Raw genomic sequence first — 27,762 nt, 5'->3', positions numbered from 1 at the left:
ACTTCTGGTAGTCAGTTCTAGTAAAAAAAAAATTGATGGAAAGGTGGTTGAAGTATTACTTTACACTCTGTGTTCTTGAATTACCAATTCCGGCCCCTTTATTTTTCCATGGACAATTAAGATTTGGTTGAACATAGATGAATTAACACAGGTGTGAGCTACTGTTGGTCAAGGAAATTTTTGTTATTTATTATAATATCAACCTTTGGTATTTGAGTGCCAAATATATTTATAATTTGTATTTTATTTATTTTTAATTGAAGTATAGTTGATTTACAATATTATATTAATTTCAGGTGTACAACGTAGTGATTCAACATTTTTATAGATTATACTCCATTTAAAGTTATTATAGGGACTTCCCTGGCGGTCCAGTGGTTAAGACTTTGTCTTCCAATGCAGGGGGTGCAGGTTCAATCCCTGGTCGGAGAACTAAGATCCCACATGCCTCGCGGCCAAAAAAGCAAAGTATAAAACAGAAGCAATATTGTAACAAATTCCATAAAGACTTCAAAAATGGTCCACATCAAAAAAACATCTTTAAAAAAAGCAGAATAAAAAAATGTTATTATATAATATTGGCTACATTCCTTGTGCCGTACAATATATCCTTGTAGCTTATTTATTTTATACATAGTAGTTTGTGCCTCTTAATCCCCTACCCCTATCTTGTCCCTCCATCCTATCATTTGTATTTTAATACTTCATTTATTTCTCATTTTATAAAAATACTAAATAATAGGAATTATTTATAAAATATACAGTAAATTACAATATAAACATTATAAAATGATGTAAAAAGAAAGGATTATTTAACAAATTGTTTTTTGAATCACTAAATAGCACTACAAAAAAAGTTAATTTGCATCAGTTCTCATACCATACAACAAAATAAACTTCAGATGTAAAGGTTAAACTTTTAAAAAATCAACTGTAGATCACTCTTAGAAGATAGATTAGGCAGTAGAAGAAATTGCAAAGGAAATGACAAGCAACTATAAAAATATTTCGTTCAAAACATAGTAAAATTAAAAGAAAAATGCTTTTGTAAAAAGCCTCTTCGTATGTACCAAAGAAATAGAAAGCTCCTTTGAGCTTATGAGAACTGCAAGACCCTAATAAATAAATGGACAAGGGATAAATTTGATAATTCATACAAAGAAGATGTATTAAACAAATGTGGAGAAAATATCCTATATCACTGGCAATTAAAGTAGTGCGAACTTATAAAACACTATTTTATACCTAATTAAATTAGCACCAAAAAATAATCGGCAACATTCATTGCTGGCAAAGTTGTAGTAAAAGACACTTGCTCATACTTTGCTACTGTCAGCAAAAACTAGAAAAATCCTTTTGGATAGCAACTTGGAATGTATACCAAGAACCAGGAAACTATACTCTTTAATCTCAGGATTGAACATGAGGAAGTAATATAAAGAAAGAAAAAAGTATCAAATTTAACTTAGCAAACAAAAATGTGGAAACACAAGTACATAAAAAGGTAAGAGGGTACAGTAAGTAACTATTAAGCTTATAATAAAAACTGTAAATACATGGGGAATACATAATATGAAAAAAGTAGAAAAAATTATACATCACATACAACTCTGACATAGCTGTATACATATAAACAAAGACTAAAAGAGAAGATGCAAACTGAATATGTGCTGGGATTTCAGATAAAATATGTGCTTTTCTGCTTTTTCTAGTATTTTCTAATGTTTTCTAGTACTTAACAGTAAATAAAGATTGCGTAAATAGGAAAAAAAGACGGCTAAAGACTGTCTAATTTTAGTAATTATGTATTAAAAATTGGACTTTTATAGAGTTATTTGGAGAAATATTGCCCAGTTATGTTCTTGCTCAGAATCCAGTGCTGGTACTTTATTCAGCCCCCAGAATGGTCAAAATGACACTGTGTTTAATTCTTCACTGGACCCCTAATGAGTAAAACTAAGTGTGCCATCAATACCTGTGTCCTATGTGTGCCACATGAATAAGCCTATAGGGATGAAAGTCATTAGATGCTGTAAAGATACTAAAAGCAGTCGTCTGTAACTTACTGTTTCCACCCAAATTTGTTTCTTTGGTGATTTCATATTTGTGAGCTATTTGTATTGTAGAGAGATTTGTTTTTGTATAGCATCTATTCAATTTCAGTAGAGCAGAAACCTTTAATACTGCTCATACCAGAAGAATGGGACAAGTGCCCATGCTATTAATCACCCTCACTATAATTTTTTCTGCTCTATGTATTTATATTTTGAAGGTCATGTTTTAACCTTTGTAATGAGAAACCACATTTTATTAAGCATCTACGGAATTTCTTTTCTGTTAAAGAAAATTAGAAAAGAGGGAAATGTAGTTCCCTTCTACTCTTTCTGCTCTTGCTTCATTGACTTAGTAGTGAGTTGATTTGCTTTCAAGACCAGAATATCTTCAAAGCTGATTCAACACTACTTTGTTCAGTGTTCTGCAAACAGTGGCCTTTAAGTGATTGGTGATCTGACAAGAATCTCTCATAACCTTTAGCATTGTCATCATCTTCTCCTCACTCCATGGGGCTCTTAGCTCTTTGATGTTCATTTCTGACCAGTGCAGTGATAATGCACTGGCAAAAAGGATAATCAATGGATTATAGTCGTCTTTTTAAGTTGCATGAGATTAAAGCACATATTGATTGAATTTTTGATCTATTTTAAATAACATTTTATTCATTTTAAATGTAATATAGGCTGAAACTAATACAATATTGTAAATCAACTATACTTCAATTAAAAATAAAAATAAAAGTAATATAGGTTTATGATTTAAAATTTTTAATACAGAAAAGGATAAATGACATAACATGAATCATCAATAATGCCACCATTTAGAAATGACCCCTATCACATTTTTGGTGCAAAAAGAAATTAAACTTTAAGAAAAACAGAAACTTGAAAATACTGCATCTATATGAGTAAACATATCATGACTAATGACCCTCTCTCCCAAATACTTCATGAGAGATAATGTGGTATAATAGAGAAAACACTGTCCCTGGACTCAAGCCATTTCTGGAGTCCTGGGCCCTGTTTTGCCACTTACCAATTATGTGACCTTGATTAAGTTACTTAAGGCATGGTTACCCTATGGCTTAGTTTTCTCATTTTTAAATAACCATAATAAGGCCAGACTTATAGGATTGTTGTAAGGATTAAACACGTGACAGATCTAAAGCACTATGCTAGTGTCTGGCATATAGTAAGTGCTAAATAAAAGGTAAATACTAATTTAATTATTATACATCATTAGATCTTTAGGAGAGTATCACTGAAAATTCATTCAGCAAGTATTAATTGAGAACCTGAACTAGAAATTCAAAGAGGAATAAAGCAACACATAATGGGTGATGGGGCAGGGATGGTGATGTAGAGACAGATAGGTGAACTGACTGAACATGCAAGCTTCAAGTGAGGAGGTGGGGCTGTGGGAGTGTCAGGATGTGTTTTGTTCAGAGATGATTATATTGGAGGAGATCTCTGATCTGCTGAATTTCACTGGTTAAAAATTGATACAAACTAATACATGTGAATATCTTATCTATGGTATCAAGACCCATAGAAAGGTTATATCTTTTGGAGAGTTACCGGGTGAGAGACAAAAGATAGAGGTCATTTTGGGTGATGGTGAAGTTGGTCCCTTCAGAGTGGCCTTGTAGAATGGCCCCTGAGCATTCTACAAGGGGCCACTGAGATCTCTTTAAGCTTGTTTCTCACTTGTGTGCCTAGATACTTGGGAAGTGCCATTTGAGGAGATCTCAGAGCTGCAGTGGCTGGGTAGTGGAGCCCAGGGAGCTGTCTTCTTGGGCAAGTTCCGAGCGGAGGAGGTGGCCATCAAGAAAGTAAGAGAGCAGAATGAGACGGATATCAAGCATTTGAGGAAGTTGAAGCACCCTAACATCATCGCTTTCAAGTAGGTCAAGGCTTTTTTTTTTTTTAAAGAAATAGAGAGATTTTCTTTCCCCCAGTATATACATTTAAGTTCCTGCTTTGAAAGACATGTTAAGAACACTCTACAGACTTAGCACTGTGCTAGGTGCTTTGGGAGGGTACCAAAGAACTATTATATTAGAATCATGTCTTTAAGGATTTTATAGTCTTTAATAGTTGTTTTTGCCAGAGCACATATTTCTTGGAAGGGATGTACGTGGGACAGAGAGGGAGAAGGTGGATTCCTGCCAAGCAGTCAGATCTGCTGAATCAATGTCATTATCAGTAGGATAACAGAGGCTACTTCAAGATAACCTGAACATCCTAAAATTCAGTTAAGAAAACAAAGCTAACATCTGAAGTGATCAGAGAACAATTAGTTCCTTGTAAATAGAGATGTATTTTCTTACTAGTTTCTATTAGTGTCCGTTCTTAAATATTAACTTGTAATAACAGGTACCTTCAGAGTATTTCTCCCTGCCTCAGGTTTTGCCAGATCCATTTTCAAGGAATGCCAAACACTCAGCTTTCTAAATCTAATAATAGTAGAATTAGTGATGATAGTAAGTTAAATGCTATATTTATTTCACAAAGTGGTTGTTTTCAAGAGTATGTGAACGTATCTTTCTAGTTTAGTCCCTTATTTTCATAATATTAACAGGGATCCCTAGCAAAATGGAAAGATTCAGAGGTAAATTTGTAGAAGGCACCAAACTTGGCAGTGCTGAGCTCTGAATATGTATAATCTCTTCTCCCTGTACTTTTCCCTTGAGTTCCTTCTCTTACCAGCCTTGAAATTTTGCCCTAGGCTTGAACAAATGAATAATGAGTGGCTTAAGAGGAAGAAAGGTGAAGAACAGGAAAGAAAGCCTTTAGGAAGGAGGAAAGATTAGAAATTAGAGATTCTTGGTATATTTTTATATAATATATATTGAATTTGTATATATTTCAATTCTGGAAAATAGTATGACCAATAAGCCTATAGCTAAAAGTAGAATAAATTATAAATTCCCTTTTCCTAACCTAGGAGGGACTTCCTCCAGCCCCCAAGAGGAATCCTTTCCTCAATAAAACTCTCATTATAAAGCTAAACATGTCATGCAGTAATTTCTAATTGGAAATATATCCCCAAAGTAAGGAATAGAAATCATGGGTACAAGTTTTGTAGAATGGGTTTAAATGTGTATTGAGGTTGAGTTTTGATTCCCAAACAAGACCCCTTACGGAAAGGGAAAGAAGTGTGAAAAGAAGAGAAGCATTCAACTGGGATACTAAATGAAGTCCTTGGATTCATTTCCTTGTGGAAGGAACATCCCTGCAGAGGACATGGGAGAGAACTTCAGTTACTGTAGTGATTCTATTATTGGTTGCCCTAGGAGGGCCAGGAGGATGTGAAACTAAAACAAAATGCTATCGAGACCAATTATAATCCTTCCCAAGATGATAAATTTCTCAAGACAATAGGAGGATTATTTTTAAGCAGACAAGTCTGTCAGAGGCTCACTTCTTTCATTCATTTTACTTCACTGAGAGGATCATCATTACAGTATGGTTACCCTCGTAAATGGAAGGAAGAGCCTTTTATTTAACTAAACTTTAAGCTTAAATCACTGGTATGCTAGGTTTGAGACGCTGAATGTTCTATAGATGAGCATGGCTTATTGGCCTCCCGAAGTGAACTAGGCTATGAATCTCAGGTAAGAGGGCTTTCTAGCAGGATGTTGTGGGTTACTGAAGGTAGAAATGTGTCCTCAGAGAATGAGTGCAAGAAGCTTGATTTTTCCTTCCTTTCTTTTGTTTCTTCCTTCTTCCTCTGAGTCTTTTCCCTGCTTTACCCTCTGACCCTCTTACCTGCATATACAGTTTTCAGCATTATGGATAAGTATTGCTCTGTTGGTGTCCAACTCTTTAGGCTGAAGATGCTTGAATTGTCTTTACCTCTACATGGAAGACAATAGTGAGACTGTGTCCCTGGCCCATTACACCATGCTCTTGAGGCATTGTGCAGTGTTATGTTTGCAGCCATCTGTGCCATGTGTTGCTTGGCCAATGAATCATTCAGAACCGTCTGGAAGATATGAAGGCATGATTAGATTTTAGTACATCTCTCGGGATACTGATTGCTGTGCTTTCAGCTTCTTTTGAAGTTAGTAAGAACCATGTACAGAAGGGAAGTGCAAGAAAGGAATACTATATTCTCTTTTTCTTCCAATTTTTAAGCAATCTTTTAAGAAAACCCAACCTGCCTGTTCCTAATGAAATTGAGTGCCAAAGGAAAGAAAAGGTAGCAATTAGAAATGATTATAGAGCTGTTATTTATAGCTACTAAGAAGCCTTGTCATAGTACAGGACTGATGGAATGATTGCTTCTCATTTGTCAGTCAAGAAAGATGAAAAGTGTATAACATATCGCTGTTAGGCCCTTTATGTGTCAATGTTTGTTTGACAAGTTAAAACATACTTGAGTAAGATGCTGAGTAGTTTCAAACAAATATTTGTTTTGATATTCTTAAGCACATTACATTATTTCTGCCCTTATTCATTATTTCTCTGTAGTAAAAATTAAATTGTCTGTTGCTGTATACTTGTGCTCCACTGAGGTTTCCTGAAAGTCAAGTAACAGAAACTTAAAAAAATTTTTTCTTTAAAAATCAAGATGAGAATTCTGGGGAGCTTAGAAAATGATAGGAGAGTAATAGAAATAGCTTTGTGGCATTTGACAGGCACATCAAGGCAGGGAAAATAAAAACTAATTATACTTATTCATAATCTGCCATTGTTATAAGACTTTCACATGATCACAAGTCACAACCTCTAAATTCTTTCAGCACTTACGGCAGCCTAAGAGATAGGACATAAATTGGTAGCTAGCTGAGGACTTTAGCTGGGAGTCTTGTAGGTAGAATAACGATATTCTTTTGGAGGAAGTCATACCTATCATTAAGAAATAAGACACAGAGAATTGCTCATGGTAATTTTTCTTCTCTTTTCTGATTCTCAAACAAAACTGTGAAGTAGAGCTAATATGATTTTCCCACTTTTATAGGATAACAGTATTAATATAGGAATCCCCAGTATGCTTGTCTATACAAACTTTTAAAAGCTGGAAGGGAGGCAGTGTAGCGTAGTTAAGTGGAAAGAGCATGGGCTTTGAAGTAGACAGACTGGATTCGAATCCCAGCTCTGTCATGTATTAGTTGTATGATCCTAGGACAAGTCAGTTTTCCTCGCTGAGCTTTACCTGTAGAAATGGAAAAGATAATATCTATCATACAATGGTTTGGGGCAGATTAAATAAGACAATTAACTAACATGTAAACATGCCTGACAAATAGAGGATGTTCTTTCGTGTTAGTATCCTTCCTCCTACCCCTTGCCTCTGTACTTGTTTGTTCAAAGGCCTTATCAGCAAAGAACGTTCAGGTGAAGTTAAAAAATATTTGTCAAGGACTTGCTGTGAACTTCTAAGCTATGTGGTAGAAAGAAAAGAACTTGAAGACCTTTTCCTTTAAGGAACCGATAATCTGTACAGGGAGAGAAAAATTGCATATAAAAAACAAATATGTAGCATAGGAAATTAGAGAAGAGACAGATTTTTTTTTTAGACTGGAATAATCAGGAAAGGCTTCATAGAAGATGTAGGAATTGATGAAAATAGAGGCTGCATAGGTGTATAATACATTGTGTAACATTATTTTTGTTCTAAACAGAAATGTTTTTCAGCTACTCTATAACATAGAAAATTGATTCTTTTGGTCCTCAGTCTAGTTATCTTAAGTTTGAGTAATTTGAAATTCAACAAATAGTTAAAATAGCAATATTTTATTTGAATTCTCTCTGTACACTGTATATAAAAGTTTCCATTTAATTTTTAAAGGAAGATATTTAAATTATTCTTAACAATCTAAAATATCCAACCTACACAAGTCTCAGAGAAAGGTGCTCTTTGTCCTAGAATGGAATGGTCCCACAGGAAAAGCACCAATATAACATAGCATATGGATATCTAAAGTGAACAAAACAAACTAAAATTGTCTATGTGCATAACAAAGAAACATGTAGACTAGAGGGATTTAAATGGTAATTTAAGGATCAGGAAAGATTATATGCATTTTTAAAATAATTTGGACAGAGAACTGGTCTTAATTATTAAATTTATTAAATATTCTTAAAATATAAATATGTATACATAAATGTTTATATGTATGTGTGTACTCATGTACATGTCTGTGTTTTCTTGAAAGGGGTGTTTGTACTCAGGCCCCATGTTACTGTATCATCATGGAATACTGTGCCCATGGACAACTTTATGAGGTTTTGCGAGCTGGCAGGAAGATCACACCTCGATTGCTAGTAGATTGGTCCACAGGAATTGCAAGTGGAATGAATTATTTACACCTCCATAAAATTATTCATCGTGATCTCAAATCACCTAAGTGAGTTCTGGAGCTAATTTTTCAGCCATTTTGTTTTATTGTTTTGAAATATGGAATTTTATCAACCATAGTTGAAGCTTTTGGACATCATATTTTCAGTTCAGTTTAAATTAGCACAGTGGATAACTCTACTTGCATGTTTGGGGGATTATTGTTAACCTACTTACCTATATGGCAGATATGTCCAGGCACCGACAGTAGTTTTCCCTTTTTGTTGCCTTTTAATTGTACAACTATGAAACAAAATATATTAACTAAAGTATTCACTTTCCATCATCTCAGATAATTAATGCCAGACTTTCCCACTGGAAGGCTTGACTTATTGTTTTCCTAGTGTGTTCCCCCCAAAAAAACCAATTTTAAAAAAACTGAGTTTCAGAAATATATACAACAGGATAAAAGTGGATAAGAAACAGAGGCAAAGAGAAAATAAAAACGTTAACTAAAGCTTGTTCACAAAATGTATGCCATAAGATTCTGTACAGTTGTTACAGGTGGCTTATGAATTTGGCTTTGAGCTTCCTAGAGTCTAAGCAAAGAAGGAAACGAGTAGTAATGAGGCTCACAGTGCCCACTAAATAATATAAATTGGTTATTTAAGAGAAGCAGAGCTGTTTCTAGTAACCTGTTTTCAAAGTGATTCTTCAGCTACCAATAACCACTTCAAGAGGAATGTTTATTCAGTTCCCCAAAATGCATGAAGGAAGAAAAGGAATTGATTAAATAGTATATTTCAGTGTAGCTCCTATTTTTAAACATTATTTTCATTATTTCCCACCACATTTTTGTTTAGAGAAGCAGAGAAGAATTAATCTTTTTCCAAAAACATATTTGCATAGTGCTTTCATGGTTTACAACATTTAAAAATATCCATGATCACATCTGCTTTGATCTTAGCAAAAATGTATGGAATAGATGTAACAAATATCATTTTATAAAGAAAATCTAGAACTCAGAGCCCAAAGTCATGGAGCTAGGACTTGAACCCAGAACTTAGACCACAGACCACTGCATTCTCCCTCATGATGTGAAGATGAGGGATTCACAATTAATCCTGCCTCTTCTCCATGGAAGATACAAATCTGTCCTTGATTATCAACTTCAAAGCAGCTCTTATTTATCACCATAGTTCTCAACAATGTTTATTATAGTAGTTAGCTCGCTGAACAACCTTCTCCTTGCTTTACTTGCAAATAAACTTTATTATGGTGTTCATTCCTTCTGGTCACATTTTTCACACAATCTGTTGCTTTTGTCATCCACTGCATACACGTGAAGTACACAAAATACTTGCCGAAGACCTCTTTGAATGGCCTCCTTCTTAACCACCTTGTTCTCCTTAAGAATTAATTTTAGGAAATTCCCTGGCAGTCCAGTGGCTGCCCAGGTTCAATCCCTGGTCAGGGAGCTAAGATCCTGCAAGCCAGGCAGAGTGGCCAAAAAAAAAAAAAAAAATTAATTTTAGAGGAAGAATGCAGGAAATTTTAGGATATGTAAATCACATGCTACTCTCTTTAACTCTTGTCATTTAAAAATTAGAGCAGGCACTTCCTTGGTGGTCCAGTGGTAAAGAATCCGCCTTACAATGCAAGGGATGCGGGTTCGATCCCTGGTCAGGGAACTAAGATCCCACACGCCACAGGGCAACTAAGCCCACGTGCCACAACTACTGAGCTCATGCACCTCAGCTAGAGAGCCTGCATGCCGCAAACTAGAGACCACATGCCCTGGAGCCTGCGCGGCACAGCTAGAGAGAGAAAACCCAGACTCCACAACTAGAGAGAAGCCCACACGCCGCAACGAAAGATCCCACATGCCTCAATGAAGATCCAAGTGCTGCAACTAAGACCTGATGCAGTCTAAAATAAATAAATAAAATAAATAATAAAATAAATCTTTTTAAAAAATAAAATAAAAAATAAAAATTAGAGCAATAAGTTTGTTATCCAGTAAGTCTTTCCCTCTGCTATCAGTACCATCCCGAACCTCCAGCAGCCTTGGCCTCTTTGGGTTCCAAGCTGACACTGAGAAGACAAAGGTCAATCTGCTGTAAAGAGAGATTTCATTACCTACATTAAATCTTTAGGCTGTTTGACCCCAACTTTGTCTCAGAAGACTTCACAAAAGTCCCAATGTTGTATCTTTTCTAGTCTATTCCCTCTTGTCATACTAACAGGTCCCATAATGAGCAGAACAAAAGAGACAAAAGAGGAAGCTTCTAGTGTTTTTCTTACTAGGAGCTTATCAACTTTTTTTATTTTCAGTGTATATGATACCATCAATTCTCCAGTTATCTCAGATATCCCATGATATTTTAATCCTTACGCATTTTCACCAAGACTAACATGATTAAATAAAAATTCCTAAATTATGTAAATTTTATATGTCACGTACAAAACCAGCGTTAAGATATGGATGAAGGTATTCTAAAGCAATCATAAGCAATGAACTGTTTGGTAGAGAGCCATCTGACATTGGCAGGGAGGGGGACAAATGTCAAGTTCCTGGTTCACATAGAGGAGGAAGGAGATAGATTGAGAAGTTTTCTGTTTTCTAGCCGCCTCGATTCTGATACTATTTGAGTATTAAGACTTCTTGTTAAAATTAAGTCTCTATATCATTAAGCCTCTGAAACCCTAACTCATTAACATTCTAAAGTTCTAAACAGGTTATTTCAAGTGAACTCAGTCTAGTGTGTGTGGATGCTAATTCTCTGGATTTGACTGGTACTAGATTTCATTCACTTTAAGGCTAGCAAAAGAAGTTTGCCCCAAGTCACAACCCAGATCACTACTGTAACAAGTATAACATGACTTGTGTGGAATCTACCTAGGCTTAAATTTATTCCTGCTTTTCCTTATCAACATTAATGGAATCCCAGCATACTTATTAGCCTTTTATAATAATGAATCCCTTGTGTCATGGTCCCATGCATGACTTTAGTTGGCCATCATTTAAACAGTGTTTTAAAAGAAGTGTTTTTCCTGTTGAGTTGTCTGAGACCAGCAAGGATGAAAACCAATGTTTATTGAGATGGGTGCTTTACATATATTACCTCATTTAGTTCAAATGAAAATTCTATGAGACCATTATTACAGACCCATAATCCCTCATCCAAAGCTCTTGGAGTCAGATGATTTCAGAAATGTAACATAGGGCATTATCTTACACCCCCAGCGAAGTCTGGGGCCACATCCTATGATCAGCCACATTCATAAATCTGCAGCAAAACCTTTGACAGTCGCACAAAGTGGGATAAACTGAGTTTGCTTTATATATATGAAAAAATATTTATAAAGAATTTTTGGAGATTTTTGAATTGTGGATAAGATACTGTGACTTGAATTGTCTCCATCTTACAGATGAGAAAACTGGCTTAGAAGAATTAAGTAATTGGCAAAGGTCACACAGTTAGCAGTGGTGGAGGCAGGATAAAACCAGATGTAGAAAGCCCACTATGCTATGCTACCTCACAAGTATGAATGATGCTGTTTGTGGTGTGTAGCTAATGCCCCAGTAGTACTGGAACTCGAGAGCTGAATTCTGCAAGGTAGGAGGCAGCAAATAAAATCTTCAGTTGCCAGTTAGTCGTGATTTTCATTAATACTAACGATTTGGATATTTTCTTTATTTCTTTTTAAAGTGTTTTAGTGACTCACACAGATGCAGTAAAAATTTCAGATTTTGGTACATCTAAGGAACTTAGTGATAAAAGTACCAAGATGTCCTTCGCTGGCACAGTAGCATGGATGGCGCCAGAGGTGATACGGAATGAACCTGTCTCTGAAAAAGTCGATATATGGTGAGTGGTGCCATCTGTGCCAACCAGAAACCCTGTTCCCACTTTCACCCTGTTAGCGCTTTCCTCTTTCAACACGTCTACTTTCCCAAAATATTCTTTAGTATTACTCACTTCTGGTTGATTTCAGTCTCATATAATCTGAGGTACTACCCAGCATGATCCTCACACCTGGTAAGAAGGATTGGGGGAGAAGGAATTAGGATGAATATCCATTCAGTAAGTCATCAGTTTGGGGGACTCCCAGAGAATATGCTGAACTTTCTGGAAAACTAAAAGTTCACTTCATATAGCCATTTAGTATAAAAGTCTTTCTGAAATATACTACATAATTTTCACCTTCTTGAATAAAATATGTTAAACAAAGTTTACCTATTCTTGGTGACTCAGACCATCATTGAGTATATCAGTGATGTACTTTGCTGTGATACAGTTATATGATTTAGACCTATTTGAGGTGTATGGGGCTGTTTGCCCTTTTATTAAACAGCCCTGATGGGCTATGCTTTTTTGGAGGGGGAGTTAATCTTCATTAACTTTTCCTCTGAGGTTACAAATCTCTGCTATTAACAGTATATCTCCCTTGGGACTTCCCTGGAGGTCCAGTGGTTAAGACTCCACACTTCCACTATGGGGGTCACGGGTTCAATCCCTGGTCAGGGAACTAAGATCCTCCATGCTGCGTGGCCTGGCAGAAAAAAAACAAAAACAAACAAACAAAAAAACTGGTATATTTCCCTATAGTTGCTTTTCTTCCATTCTTAAAATTGGCTACTAGTAACTTTTAGACTTAAAACCAACAAAATAGCATATGTTAAAATTGCATGTAATTTTAGAGTAAATAAGATAAAATAGAAATGTGGGATCATTTGTAATTTGGGTAATTATTACCAAAGTGTCCTCATTAGGGATTATACCAATTTATGTTCCCAAAAGAAATGTGTAAGAGTGTTTTTTCAGTCTCAGCAATAAAATGTGTTAAGCTTTGGGATTTTTTTGCCAACCATATAGGTAAAAAAACAGTGTCTTAGCTGCAGTTTTAATTTGCATTCCTCTTCTAATATTATAAATAAGGTTGTACATTTTTTCATATATTTGTGAACCATTTGTAATTTCTTATTTGTGAACTACTCTAATCCTTTACTAAGCTTTCTGATCTTTTAGTCTTATCAATTTACAGGAGTATTTTATATATTAAGGAGATTATCCTTTTGTGTATATAAATTATAGGTACTTTTCACTTTTGTTGTTTTTCTTATGGTGGAGGGATTTTTCCACATCAAGATTTTCTTTTAAGCAGTTTGATTTATCAATCTCTCCTGTTATGGCTTCTGGATTTCTTAATTAGAAAAAACTTCAACATTCTAAGATTCTTTTTTTTTAATTTCCATGTGTTCTTTGATGATTTTTATGATTTCATTTCTCACATTTAAATCTTTGATACATTTAGAATTTACCTTGATGTAAGATGAAGTGTAAATTTAATTTTTTCCCCAATTCTCCCAACAGCATTTATTGAATAATCAATATTTTCCCCACTGGTGTGAGATGTCACTTCTCTCATATACTCAATTCCTATATGTTTTGGGTCTATTTCTAGATTTCTATTCCATTCCAATATTCTGGCTGACTATTCATCACCAGTGTTAATTATTGAAGCCTTATAGTATGTCTTAATATCTGATAGTGTTGGTTACCCCCTCATTAATTTTCTTTTTCAGAGTTTTCCTGGCTGTTTCTATTTTTCCTATAGCAATATTAGAATTTTAAAACTGGGTGTATATTCGATTGAAAATTAATAAATGAATAACTAAAATACAAGTCAGTCTTTCTGAAATGTCTTTTATACTTGTTCCCGGTACTACTGTAGGTCTTTTGGAGTGGTGCTTTGGGAGCTGCTGACAGGAGAGATCCCGTACAAAGATGTAGACTCTTCAGCCATTATTTGGGGTGTTGGAAGCAATAGCCTACACCTTCCAGTTCCTTCCACTTGCCCTGATGGATTCAAAATCCTTATGAAGCAGACATGGTAAGAAATATGTTTCTCCCAATATTCTCTTTTACCTTCTTCCTCAAAACCATATTTAAAACTCTCTAAACTATATTTAAAACTGCAAGGAAGTCTCTAACATGTATTTGGAGTGAATAACCTTACTTTGTGTAAAGTCTAGGAGACTTGGAATTTGAGAACTTTGGATTCAAATACTTGCTCTGCCCTTTTTTATCTGTGTAATTTTGGGTATGTCATCCAAGTATCAGTTTTCTCATCTGTAAAATGGGGGTAACACCTACTCATAGAGTTGTTGTGTTATGATTAATTAAAAATTATAAATAAAGAATTTGGTGTGATATCTTAAAATAATAGGCCTTAGTAAATGATAGCTATCATTACTTTACCAGTCCTAAGGGATAATTATTATAAAACAGATCCTAGAGATTTCCAGTTCATCATTAGAGGTATCTCATAATTACATTTTCCTTTTGCTCTTCAGTACATCAAAACTGCCTGAGACATAACCACACATGGAGTCAAAAATATTTTTTATAAAGAGTAAAATCTTTATCCTCCTGGACACAACTTCTCAAATGCACAAGTTTTTTTTTTTTTTTTTTTTTTTAACTTTTAGGCAGAGTAAACCTCGCAATCGACCTTCTTTTCGGCAGACACTCATGCATTTAGACATCGCATCTGCGGATGTACTTGCCACCCCACAAGAAACTTACTTCAAGTCTCAGGTAAGTCTGGAAACTGTTCCAGGTGCTGCTAAACAGACAGGAAACTCTCAGTGAGAAGGAGTAAGGGTATTCTGATTCTGATAGCAATTATATAACTCTATTCATTGTGAAACAATAATGATGATACCTCACACATATGACATTTTTGGAGTTTTTTAAGCCCTTAACATATATTATTCTCTTATTTGAAGATAGCATGTATTAAAATATCATCTTCCTAGTGGGTTCTGGTGAAGTTGTTGGAGAGAAAAGAGGAAAAGAGGATATGAAAACTGTATGTACATACATTTGAATTAGAATTACTGCTGACCTTCATAAAAATATTGCTTTCCTTAAAGTTAGATAAGCTAAAGTACAGAGGAGGAAAGTTAAATCCCAGAGAGAGCCCATTGATTCAATTAGGCTTTTCACTAACTTTAAGTGTGTCACTTAGTAGCACCAAATAAAATATAATTTAATGTATCTGTTAGCCTTTACTGCATTACTGTCCCAAAACTTATGGCTTAAAACAATAAGCTGTTGTTTAGCTCATGATTCTGTGGGTTTGTAATCTATGCTGGGCGGTTCTTCATTTGGCTTTGACTTGGGCTCACTCACGTGTCTGCAGTCAGTTGCCAGGTTGACTGGGAGGCTGGCTGGTTCCAGATGGTCTCATTCACAAGTCCGGCGATTAGCTGGCTATTAGCTAGAACACCTCTGTTCTCCTCCACGTGGCTTCTTATCCTTCAGCAGGCTAACTTGGACTTGTTCACATGGTCTTCTCAGGGTACCAAATGCAGCAAGAGAGCAAGCCCCAGCACACACGTGACTCTCCAGCCTGTGTGTGCATTGTGGCTGCTAATGTCTCATTGGCCAGTGCAAGTCATGGGCTAACCCAGATTGAGAAATAGATTTCACCTCTTGACAAGAGAATCTGCCATCACATGTTGTAAGGCATGGGTGCATTACTGATAAATTTGTGACCATTAAATAAAAATGCTGTAAATGGCATAAGGATCAGTGGTCTAACCACTGTCAATATGGATAGGGAGTTGTGAGGAATCAGTATACATGAGGTCCTTACTTACCCCTACCACACCCAGGCAATAGCAAAAGGAGTAAAATGGGATGAAACTATGGCTTTTGAAATAATTGTGATGATCTTAAATTATAGCTTTATGCTTATAGAATTTTAAATATAGTATTACCTAATTTCTTCTCATACAGAAGAAATTTCTTCTCACTTTCCAAAATGAATTTTTGCAAGATGAATTCCATCTCTGCATTGACTTCCAGTATGATTTCAAAGATTCACTCTCAGAGAATTTCTTCTCAGAGAAGAAATATTATTAACAATTAGTGTCTCAGTCTACTTCTAATAGCCCTCAACTCCAATGGGTGATGAGTTTACCTACCAGGAAAGTATGCATTGAAAGCAAACTGGACTGGGAGGGGCATCATCCCTGGGAGTTAAACAAGTCCTCCAATATGCTTTATTACCTGGCCCAACCAGAGGCTTGGAGTACTTGCTTCTCTGGTGTCTGATAAACAGAGAGATATTCCGCCCATTAGATATTGGGGAATATCTTAATTAAGGAACAAGGTTTTTTCAGTTTCTAAGGAATAATAAATCAGAGACCTTTCCTCTATTGCCTGAAGTTCTAACACGCTATGACCCACAAACTTAGCTCTCCCCACACTGTGTCTTTGAATAGTCTGGCTTGCCCCTATAGTTTTTTAGTGTTTCTGGGGGATTCTTATGTAAGTAAAGTGTTTGATTTTAGAGAAAATAAGAGGATAACTTCATGACATTTCCTATGTTCTTTGATATGCATTCAGGTAAATTCCCTTTGAACTATTAAAACTATTGCCTATCTATACAAATACATGTAGGTATTGGTTGCTGGATTAGAAATCTTTCATATATTTTCTTTTGTTAAGAAGAAGACTTAAGTCCTCTTGTGAAATGAAAGAGAATAATAGTGAGTACTCTCTAGGAAATTTTTCAGACTTTAAGATATGGTTACAATCACAGCGTTGCTTCCTTTACAAGAAAACTATACGTACCACAATTTTGAAAAGCAATTTTTGGTGAGAATACTAAGCCACAAGCCATTGAGAGTATAACTGTACATACTTGGAAGACATCAAATTCTAAACAGATTCTACTTGTGTGCTCCCAGAATATCACTTCTGAAGCCAGTGCCACACTTTCTGAATACCCACCATATATATAAAACACTGTGTAGTACAATTAAGTTCCCACAGTTGGTATCCTTACTTGTGTAAATTCACTTTTATTAATCTATGCAGCATTAAGATTAAACTCAGAGAAGGTTCTCTGAGAGCAAGAGTATGAAAAGGAGAGGAAGGGGAGGAGAAGGAATGGAAGGGAAAAACAGTGCATTGGACATCTTTTAATATTCATAAATTCTACCACATTTTTCTCCCAGCATAAAATTTTACCTCTCCTTAAATAGTTCAAAATACCCTTGCTAGTTCCTAGAATCTTTCGGGCATTTACAAGCTGATTTGTTTCTGGGTCTGAAATTCAGACTATCTCTGGCTAATGATAATAAAGTATTGGGTTGTCCAAAAAGTTCGTTTGGGTTTTTCTCGAATGAAAACCCATCTTACGGAAAAACCCGAATGAAATTTTTGGCCAACCCAATATTTATGGACTAATGAGGGAGGTACTGGGAAAAGTAACAGATTTTGAGCCTAAACCCCTGTCCTGTGACCTTGGATAAGTCACTAAATTTCCCTAAACCTCAGCTTACTCATCTAAACAATGAGGATAGCCATATCTTCCCTTCCTTGTGGAGTTTTGGTGAGGATCAAATAAGATAATAAACATGAAAGTGCATTATAAACTGTAAAGAACTGTTTTATTGTTAAGATATTATTATTCACCTCCCACAAAGCTATAAATATTAAGCCTCCTTGGAGGTGTTACATTCTGGATACTTTTTCTTTCTTTTTTTAAGACCCATTTATCCTTGTTTTTATTATTAGAAATGGGAAAATGGTTATTTACTGGTTGCTAATTATAAAGAAGATGGGTTTCTATTTGAGGAATGGTATTTAATATATGTGAGAAGCAATGGTCTTTGAGTCTGGGGACCTGGATTCTGGTCACCATTACACCATTAATGTGGATGAGTAATTGGATGCCACTGGGCCTCTATTTTCCCACATATAAAATAGATGTAGCAGTGTCTGCCATATATCTCAGACATGTTATAAAAATCTAATAACTAAAGTCCTTGGTATTTGCTGCTACTATAAAAAGGAAAAAGTTACATAGGAAGCTAGAAATAAAATTACCTAGGACATCTCAAACTCTAATTGGGAATTTAAGATTGAAGGTTTTTTTAAGTCACGTTATTCTGTATAATCTACCAACATAAAATACATCCTTTTTTACTTGTAGAGTTTGATGTGTTTTGGCAAATATATACACCACAAACAAGACACAGAACATTTTCATCATTCCAATTTTCTCCACGTCCTTTTCTATCCAGTCCCTTCCTCCCAGCCCCAGTCCTTGCTAAAAAGATATCTGTCTTCTATTCCTATGGTTTTGTATTTTCCAGAATGTCATATAAATGGAATAATATGTAGGCTTTTGTGCCTGTCTTCGTTCACTTAGCATAATGCATTTGAGATTTGTCTATGTGGTGGTACATATCAATAGTTCATTCCTTTTATTGCTGAGTATATGCCACTGTAGAGATTCTGGGTACTTTTTCTGATGAACTCCTGAGATGGATAAGATGGCAGCTAGGGAGCTCCATCCACAATTAAATTCCTATTTAAATTAAATTCCTATTTAATTCCATAATTAAATAGGAATTAATTGTGTTTTGACTTTATCCTCCCCCAGTGGGCAAGAACTAGTTTTTTAGCACATAGTTTTGCTTTTTGATAGCACTTTTATACCTGCAGCCTCGCCTCCTGCCTGCTGACAAAACCCTTTCCTCATCAGTCATCCATCAATGGTTATTAGCTGCTGGTCTCCACCTTCCCCCAGAACTGTCAGTCAAGAGTGCTGACAAGAGCCCAGCTGACTCCTTCCTGAGAGAAAATGCTTCATCTGTTACTCATCAACAGCACATGTATAAGGAAGCAGCATATATAGAACAGATGAACAAAGCAACCAATTTCAGTACAATATTAGATTCTGCCAAAGCTATTGCTTCATTCCTAGACAATAACCCATTTCTCCAAGTAGGCAATTATTGCTCCTGGTATTCAATTACATTTGGTATGAGTCTTTAGAAAATATTTTAGCCTGGTCCCAGATCCCAGCTGCTAGGTACGTCACGTGCCCTGCTTCTGAGCTCTTCCACAACCCTCTGTCTTTGCACCATTCTAGTTTCCTTTTGAGTGCTACCACCCAGAAATTCAGGGGCTGGGAGTTGCAGAGACAGATAGCTCATTATAGGGACAGACTCTTCTACATTAAGAGTAATTTCGGGCTTCCCTGGTGGCGCAGGGCTTCCCTGGTGGCGCAGTGGTTGAGAGTCCGCCTGCCAATGCAGGGGACACGGGTTCGTGCCCCGGTCCAGGAAGATCCCACATGCCGTGGAGTGGCTGGGCCCGTGAGCCATGGCCGCTGAGCCTGCGCATCGGGAGCCTGTGCTCCACAACGGGAGAGGCCACAACAGTGAGAGGATCGCATACCGCAAAAAAAAAAAAAAAAAAAAAAAGAGTAATTTCATCGGGGGCTTCCCTGGTGGCGCAGTGGTTGAGAATCTGCCTGCCAATGCAGGGAACATGGGTTCAAGCCCTGGTCTGGGAAGATCCCACATGCCGCGGAGCAACTAGGCCCATGAGCCACAACTACTGAGCCTGAGTGTCTGGAGCCTGTGCTCCGCAACAAGAGAGGCCACGATAGTGAGAGGCCCACACACCGCGATGAAGAGTGGCCCCCACTCGCCGCAGCTAGAGAAAGCCCTCGCACAGAAACGAAGACCCAACACAGCCAAAAATAAAAATAAATTAAATAAATTTTTAAAAAAATAGTTAATTTCATCATGAGCAAGTAGGCGCTTAGGCACAAGCTGGCCACTTATGTGGGGAGACAGTAAAGAGGACTCGTGCCAATCAAGATTTGGACTTGACAACCTCTAAGACCTTTCTGACTCAGAATCTATGTTTTCCCACTACTTAGCCTGTCAACATCCTGCTTCTCTATTCCTCAAGCTAGGCTGGAGCTGGCTCAACTTCTTTTTTTACTTTGTAAAAATTGTGGTAAAATATATATAAAATTTGCCATTTTAACCATTTTTAAATATACAGTTCAGTGGCATAAATTACATTCACAATGTTATAAAACTGTCACCATTATCTATTTTCAAAAATTTCTCACTACCTCATTAAGCAATAACTTCCCATTCTGTCTTCCCCACAGACCCTGGTAATCTCTGTTCTACTTTCTATCTCTATGAATTTGCCTATTCTAGATAGTTCATGGAAGTAGAATCATACAATAGTTGTCTTTTTGTGTCAGGTTGGTTTCATTTAGCATGTTTTCAAGGTTTATCTATGTTGTAGCATATGTCACAACTTCATTCCTTTTTATGACTGAATAATATTCTACTTATGGATATACCCTATTTTATTTATCCATTGATATATTAATTCAGCTTCATTTTGACACTTATATTATGAGAGAGAAGAGAAGCAAGGTTTGGGTACAAGAGCTTCAGTCTACTGATTGAATAACTGAAAGACTGGAGAAGACAAAAACCTTCTAGATGTTACAGCCTTTCCCAGGCCTTATCTGGGATATAAAGAGGATTCCATTCATGACAAGAACCCAACTGTCACTGTATTTTTCCCTTACCTGCTTACACAGGACTTAAGTACCTTGTGAAGCACTCCGTACTCCCTCCCTCCACCCTACATGCAGTTTGGGGGAATCCCCAGTAACGAGTCAGGGGGATCTCAAACAGCCTCATATTAATGTCTGCCCTACTTTCCAGTGACTCTGGCTGGAACAGCACTCTTCCACCAAGCATCTGCTGGGTATTACTTTATTGGTTAGTACTGTTTTCTGCTGAAAGGCTGCAGTCCCCAGCTGGCATCCAGTGGATGCTGCCTTATCCTTAAGGCACTGCCATCACCCACCAGTAGCTGCTATTTTTTGCAGTTACTGAAGCTCTGGACTTCTCCATATTCCAAAGTTGCACATTGTTCTGTTTATGCAATGAATTGTTCCTTTCCCTGTTGAGTTACATTTTGTTAAAGGTCACAGAATAGTGCTGATTATGGCCCAAATTTTTACAGGTATTAGTGGAACAAATGGGAAATGCCTCTCCACTCCTATGTTGATGGCTTTGTTATAGGTCAAGATCACACAGGATTCCTTCTTCCCTTATGTTTTCTTTCAGAGTCTCCTTAATCTCTGTGCAAATTGGCTTCACCTCCCATGCCCACCTCCATTTCTTAGTTATGCCCAGAAATGTCTAAATTGCACATTAAGTGCAAATTGGAACATTAAGTGCAAATTGGAACTCCTATTACATAAAGATTCTCCTATTACATTCTCCTATTACATAAAGATTCTAAGTATAGTGATGGAACTCCAAAATTACCATCTACCTGTAACACAGGTAGATGTGTTACAGGGAAATCTTCTTTTGGGAAATCTACTTTCTTAATAAGTTTCAATCTTGAGAAGGTTTTCTTTAATTTTCACATTCCCATAAGCTAGATGTCAGGAGGTTTATTTCCTCTAGAATTTAAAAAAATCCGATCTGTGATATCTGATTCCTCACTGCCAGAGGGAGGTATTCCTTTTCCTGGTCCCTTCTTTAAGTGTTGGAGTAGAATCTACTGACAAAAGAGGATCCTTTAAGGCCCACATATGGCCCTCTCCCTTATCCTTCTTAGGTCCAACAACTCTTGATTTTCATCTTTGGCCTCTTAAAGCTCAAATGCTCTTCCTACTTCATGACTTTGATCTGATGGCTGAGAGAACAGCATTACCTGGGGCTCAGCCAAACCTGCATTTACTGCTTAGATACAGTCAAAGACTGTTACCAAACAATGGACAGTGTGTTCTAGATCTCAGCTCTTTGATGACGTTGTCTGTCAGGTTTGATGCCCGAAAGTCAACTGACTAACAGAAATATCTCCCCAATGGTCAGTCAACATATATATATGTGAAGATCTAATGTATTATAAACAGAGAAGTAGGATGACCACTTTCTAAATAATTGCAATATAATTTCCTCTATAAAAATAAACGAAGGACTTCCCTGGCGGTCCAGTGGTTGAGACTTTGCCTTCCAGTGCAGGGGATGTGGGTTTGATCCCTGGTTGGGGAGTAAGATCCCACATGCCTCGTGGCCAAAAAAACAAAATGTAAAACAGAAGCAATATTGTAGCAAATTCAATCAAGACTTTTTTTAAAAATGAGAAACAGCAAATTTGGGGAGAAATTTCTGTAACTTCACAACTACTTAAGCATAACTTCTTCCATGATCTAGAGAGGTCATTTTTAACATGAATCTAAAAGTAATAGAATAGCTCTAGAAGAAGATGATACAATTAGAAACATTTGGTTACATATCTAGCCTTCACTAGAAATTATTTTAGATAATCTCATTAGCTTCTTGGGATAGTAGTGTGTACATAATTTGAGGAAGTGTCTCCTTTAGCTGCTTTTCCAGAAATGGTCTGTAGACGATATTCCTGCAGAGATGTTCCTACCTCCTAAAATTTAGATAAAATTGGTCTGAAATTCCATGCCCTATGGAAAGTCCAATGTCCTTTTTAATACTTCTGTGAATTCCTGGGAGATTTCTAATTTCATGGACACTTTGACTCTGTTTGCTTGGGCCCCCATTCCTGCCATCTTTTGGTTGTTCCTTTATCTTTTTCCTGTCTTTGACCTAAGCATGAAGTTCAGCACCTTTCCTTGATTTAAAAAAACAAAACAAAACAAATAAAAACACTCATCCAAAGTCAAGGTGAATGTCAGAGGCTTTACTAAAGGTTTAGGAAATTGGAAGAGGCTTACATTTTGAAGAACTTAAATCACACATTAGATATCCAACCCTCTCCTAAAATTTTTGTCAGACTACTAAAATGTTTGGCCATGCTCTTTCTCCTCCTCCCCCTTCTCTCTTTTCGTTCCCCCACCTCCAAATTCTCATATAATTCCCCATATTTTTATCCCCATCTCCTGCTGTTCATGCCCCTTGGATCTTATATTCCAAATATTTTCTTAAGATATTTTCATAGACAAAGACTACGAGGAATTCTGGGCCAAATGTAAAGATGATCATATTGTCACTGACACATGCTTGTAGCATATGGTTATCAGAGCTGTTCTTTCTAGCCAGGCTCTCTCAGCCACCATCCTGACTTAAAATTGAGCTCTTTTGTTCCAGAGATGATGGCTAGCGTGCCAGCTGTGATGTTTCTTATGGCTAGTACTGAAAGAAAATTAGAAAAGACAGCACTGAGTACTGGACTAAATACAGAAAATGGGGTGAGGAGTGGGGTGGGGTGTGCAGATACACTAGCATGAGATATTTTGCTATCAAATAACATTTATTGAACATCTATTCTATAAGGCTCTTTAGTAGAAGCATACAGGGGGCAAAATCTTGTACATGATCCTATGGTTATATCAGGGATTAAAACTCCTGGACTATTAACAAAATCTAATTTGTCCTTGCCTAGGCTGAATGGAGAGAAGAAGTAAAAAAACACTTTGAGAAGATCAAAAGTGAAGGAACTTGTATCCACCGATTAGATGAAGAACTGATTCGAAGGCGCAGAGAAGAGCTCAGGTCAGCTGATGTCTCCTACTTCACCTCTTCTCATTCCCAGGTCTTCAGATGTTAGCAGGAACCCTTGTTGTAAATCATTTCATTTTCTACACACCTTGCACTTCTGCTGGTTATTGTTATTCTCTTTAAAAGTTGGTCCTCCTTTATATCACTTTTTTATCGTCTCCCCCCCCACCTCTGTTATCCTCCTTTATTATATCTCTGCAACAAAGATTCCTGGAGCAATGCTATTTGTTTATTCAGCCGCTGTCCTAGGTAACATGAAAGGTCAGAAGTTTATAAGATGTAGTCCCTGGCCTCAAGATGCTTTTAATCGGGCTTCCCTGGTGGCGCAGTGGTTGAGGGTCCGCCTGCCAATGCAGGGGATGCGGGTTCGTGCCCCGGTCCGGGAAGATCCTACATGCCGCGGAGCAGCTGGGCCTGTGAGCCATGGCTGCTGAGCCTGCGTGTCCGGAGCCTGTGCTCCGCAACGGGAGAGGCCACAACAGTGAGAGGCCCGCGTACTGGGAAAAAAAAAAAAAAATGCTTATAGTCTATCAAGGGATAGAACACATGTTCTCAGATAACCACTAGATTAGACAGGATCTGTAGTGTAGATAAGTATAAATGAGTGATGAGTGATCGTGCTTTAACTGCATATTTCCCTTAACATATATTATACTGTATTCTTATTAAGATATTGCCAATACTGCATAGACAAAGGCTGTAAATTATACATAAATTGCATTCAGTTTTATCTGTAGCCCTCATGGCTATCCTATATGGCTGGATATGACCCTTAACAATCAACTAAGTGGAAAACTTGCATTTCCCATCTCCCGCTCACTCTTGTCTGAGTCTTTGCATCGGACAAGGGAGTCTTAAATTTGGAGGGCCATTGGGCAAATGCTTTTGGGATAAACCATCCTGTTCTTGTTTCATTAGAGCTGACCTTAGCTCTCCCTCACATTCATCAGCTTCACTGCTTCCGTGTTTTCTTTGATAGGCATGCTTTGGATATTCGTGAGCACTATGAGAGAAAACTTGAGCGGGCTAATAATTTATACATGGAGTTGAGTGCCATCATGCTGCAGCTAGAAATGCGGGAGAAGGAGCTAATCAAGTATGTATCCAGACCACTGTGTCCTGACTGATTTGGGTCTATCCACTGGCTAAAATGTACTACTCTTCCAGGTTGCTGCTACTCAGAACTGGCAGCTATTTTATTTGTCCACCCAGCATTCCTTAGGGCATGTGCCGGGCACAGGTCCCCGCCCCGGTGAGGCTTACAGCTGAGTGGAGTTGCCACAGAGCTGGTTCTAGGGGACTATGCGCTTGACAAGCCTTTGCAGCTTCAACCTGCCGAATGGCTCAGGAAAGGGGTCCTCATTTCAAGAAGAGCTTGGTGTGGATGCATGGGAGCTTACTGCCCCCTGGGGAAGTAAGGCAGCTGCTGCAAGTGGTTCAGGGTATTCCTGAGAATGGTGAGAAACCCTGGGGTCCTGACTAAAACAGCAGCTGCTGAAAATAAGTAGGACTTCAGCCACTGCTTTGTGTCTCATGAGGCATGTTGGGGACAGGAAGGTTGGCCTCCAAGTCCTTCTGCGACCTGAAGAAAAAAATGAAGTCAGGTTAGTTTGAATTATTATTTTTTTTTCCTTTTTAACCTGAAGAGCCTCCTTGCTATTCTTCAGATAGCCTTTATCTGTTAAGTGTGGCCAGAATCTCTGGGTGGAGTTAACCTGTGAAAACATTCTGCCCATCTTTTCTGTCTGCGGTGACTGAGATGTAGCTTTTTCTGTCATTCTTCAGGCGTGAGCAAGCAGTGGAGAAGAAGTATCCTGGGACCTACAAACGACATCCTGTCCATCCAATAATCCACCCTAATGCCATGGAGAAACTCATGAAGAGGAAAGGTGTGCCTCACAGACCTGGGATGCAGGCCAAGCGGTGAGCACCTGTACTGACCTGATATTCAGATGAATGGGGAAACATGCCCCTAAAATACATGATCAGATAATGGTGGGTGTGGCCACACGGTACCACGTCGTCAGCGCACTTGCCTCTGGATATGGCCTAGGCAGGTGGGAGAGAGTGTGTCATGGACTCCAGGAATCTAGTTTTTACTGTCTGAGGCATTGATTTTTATTACCTTAGCATGGAATAGTGAAAAGAGAAATGAACTGGGGGCCAAACAGACCTGGATTCAAATCCTGGCTCTGCCTATTAGAAGCTGTGTGATTTGGATCATGTCACTTGACCACTCTCAACCCCATGAGTAAAACGGTGTAACTATAGTACGTGAGATTTCTTTTTCTTTTTTTGACCCCTGGTGCACAGAATTGAGTTCACCATAATTCTTGATTTATGCAACATTGGTCCATGCATGTCCCACTTTTATTTATTCATTTAGTTAGTTCTTTTTAATAATGTAATAAGCGCCTGTAAATCCACCACCAAAAACAAAAGCAGGCACTTTGATAATTATCTGTGTCTAACTATATAGCTCCCCTCATCCCACTCCTGTGTGGAACTTTCGTGAGGTTTAAATAAGACAACGTGTGAAATCACCTAGGAAATCATAGTTGCTCAAAAAAAAATGGGTTTTTTAATTGCTTTAAAAGATGCCCTTTCCCCTAATTATAACACATTTTCCTTATATTAGTTTAATTTTAGAATGCTCTTCCAGTCAGTTTTTATTACCAGACTCTGCTAGAGCCTCATTCCTCCCAAGGAATGGAGAGTTGACCCTATCCTAAATTAAAGCAAAAGAAGGAAATATCCCTTAACCTGGGTTGTAGACCCAGCAGTGAGACTTGAGCTAAATGCAGTAAGAATAAAGACAGTGAGAAAATGCAAACCAAGCGTGTGTTTTAAGGCTTTCAGAACAGTGACCATTCCAGCACAGCATGACTAACGTAAATCTAAACTACTGAGGGATAACTACATGGATTAATTCCAGTTTTGCTTTTACTTACCATGCCTGACCATCTTCTGGTCAAGCTCTGAGAAGTTGTTTTCAGTTGGCACCTGGCAAAACCTTCCAGGAATCCCAGCACCTCTCTTCTTTTAGTGTACAAACGAGAATATGGAGAAGATTGGAATGGAGGAAGAACTATTGCTTGGTGTCCAAAAACTTGGCTTCAAGTTGTGAGTTTTGCCATTTACTAGCTTTGTGAGAGACACAAGCCAGCTAACCTCTCTGATCCCTCAGTGCCCTCATCTGTAAAATGGATATTGTAATGGCAGGAAACTTGTGTTTTATATATTGTAAATTGCTTTGTCAACTGTGAAGTGCTGTCTCAGCGTTATTCTTTGATTTTTGCACGGCCAGGTTCAATAAACACAGCCTTTACTTGACTTAGTGGCACTTTCACCATAGCTTTCTTTTAGATCCCGCCATAGCCAGTACTGTGTAAGTATTGATAGATGCCCTAACTGGGCCTTGGAGGGCTCTCTTTCCTCAATAAAAAGCCCCAGGACCTCCTCGATCCAGATGCCTTCTGTTCCACAAGTTGGCCAGCTGACCACAAAGCTGTGAATCCGAGACAGGAAGATGCTGACAGCAGCACAGTACCCTACCCGCCTCATCATAAACCAATTATACCTGGAACTTCTGTGCTAAGACAAGCCTTTAACTGAACTTCTCCTGAAAGAGAAGAAAAACCCATCTCCTATTGCCTGATGCCTACTGATTTCCTGTGAGGCTCTTCAAAATGTAGTCCTTAGTTCAGCATCATCTGAGAGCGTGGCTGCTAAATGCAGGCTCTTAGGCCCCATCCCAGACCCATGCAGTCATTTCAACAAGCTCCCAAGTGATTTGTACGCACCTTCAAGCTGTATTCTGTCTGTCCAACAAGCCAGACTGTCAAGTAGGAGAGACTTCTTGTCTGGATTCTAATAATACTGAGCTGTGAGACCAGGAGGCACTTTGGCTGGAGTTTGGGTTCTTCACCACATAGGATGAAGGCATCTGTGGTTTCCTTACAAGGTCTGGGACCCCCTAGGGCCTGAACAGAGGTGTCTCTGAGGCCACTGCGGGGGTAAAG

The 27,762-nt window shown here is 37.7% G+C and overlaps 1 protein-coding gene across 1 annotated transcript in view; it reads left to right on the top strand.

Annotated features, from left to right (window-relative positions):
* Positions 1-27,762, top strand: part of MAP3K13 (mitogen-activated protein kinase kinase kinase 13) — a gene marked incomplete at its 3' end in the record, with an annotated part of 45,267 nt that overhangs the window by 8,690 nt on the left and 8,815 nt on the right. Inside the window, exons 2-9 of the mRNA XM_079704366.1 lie at positions 3,774-3,957; positions 8,219-8,410; positions 12,054-12,212; positions 14,080-14,238; positions 14,837-14,945; positions 23,625-23,734; positions 24,720-24,836; positions 25,526-25,663. Of these exons, the coding sequence (XP_079560492.1) occupies positions 3,774-3,957; positions 8,219-8,410; positions 12,054-12,212; positions 14,080-14,238; positions 14,837-14,945; positions 23,625-23,734; positions 24,720-24,836; positions 25,526-25,663 (1,168 nt within the window). The remainder of the gene's footprint in view (positions 1-3,773; positions 3,958-8,218; positions 8,411-12,053; positions 12,213-14,079; positions 14,239-14,836; positions 14,946-23,624; positions 23,735-24,719; positions 24,837-25,525; positions 25,664-27,762) is intronic.

This window comes from Hyperoodon ampullatus (assembly GCF_949752795.1).
Source record: "Hyperoodon ampullatus genome assembly, chromosome: 5".
Classification (NCBI taxonomy): Eukaryota; Metazoa; Chordata; class Mammalia; order Artiodactyla; family Ziphiidae; genus Hyperoodon; species Hyperoodon ampullatus.
Note: the sequence above shows the minus strand (reverse complement) of the source record. Positions and strands in the feature narration are given on the sequence as shown.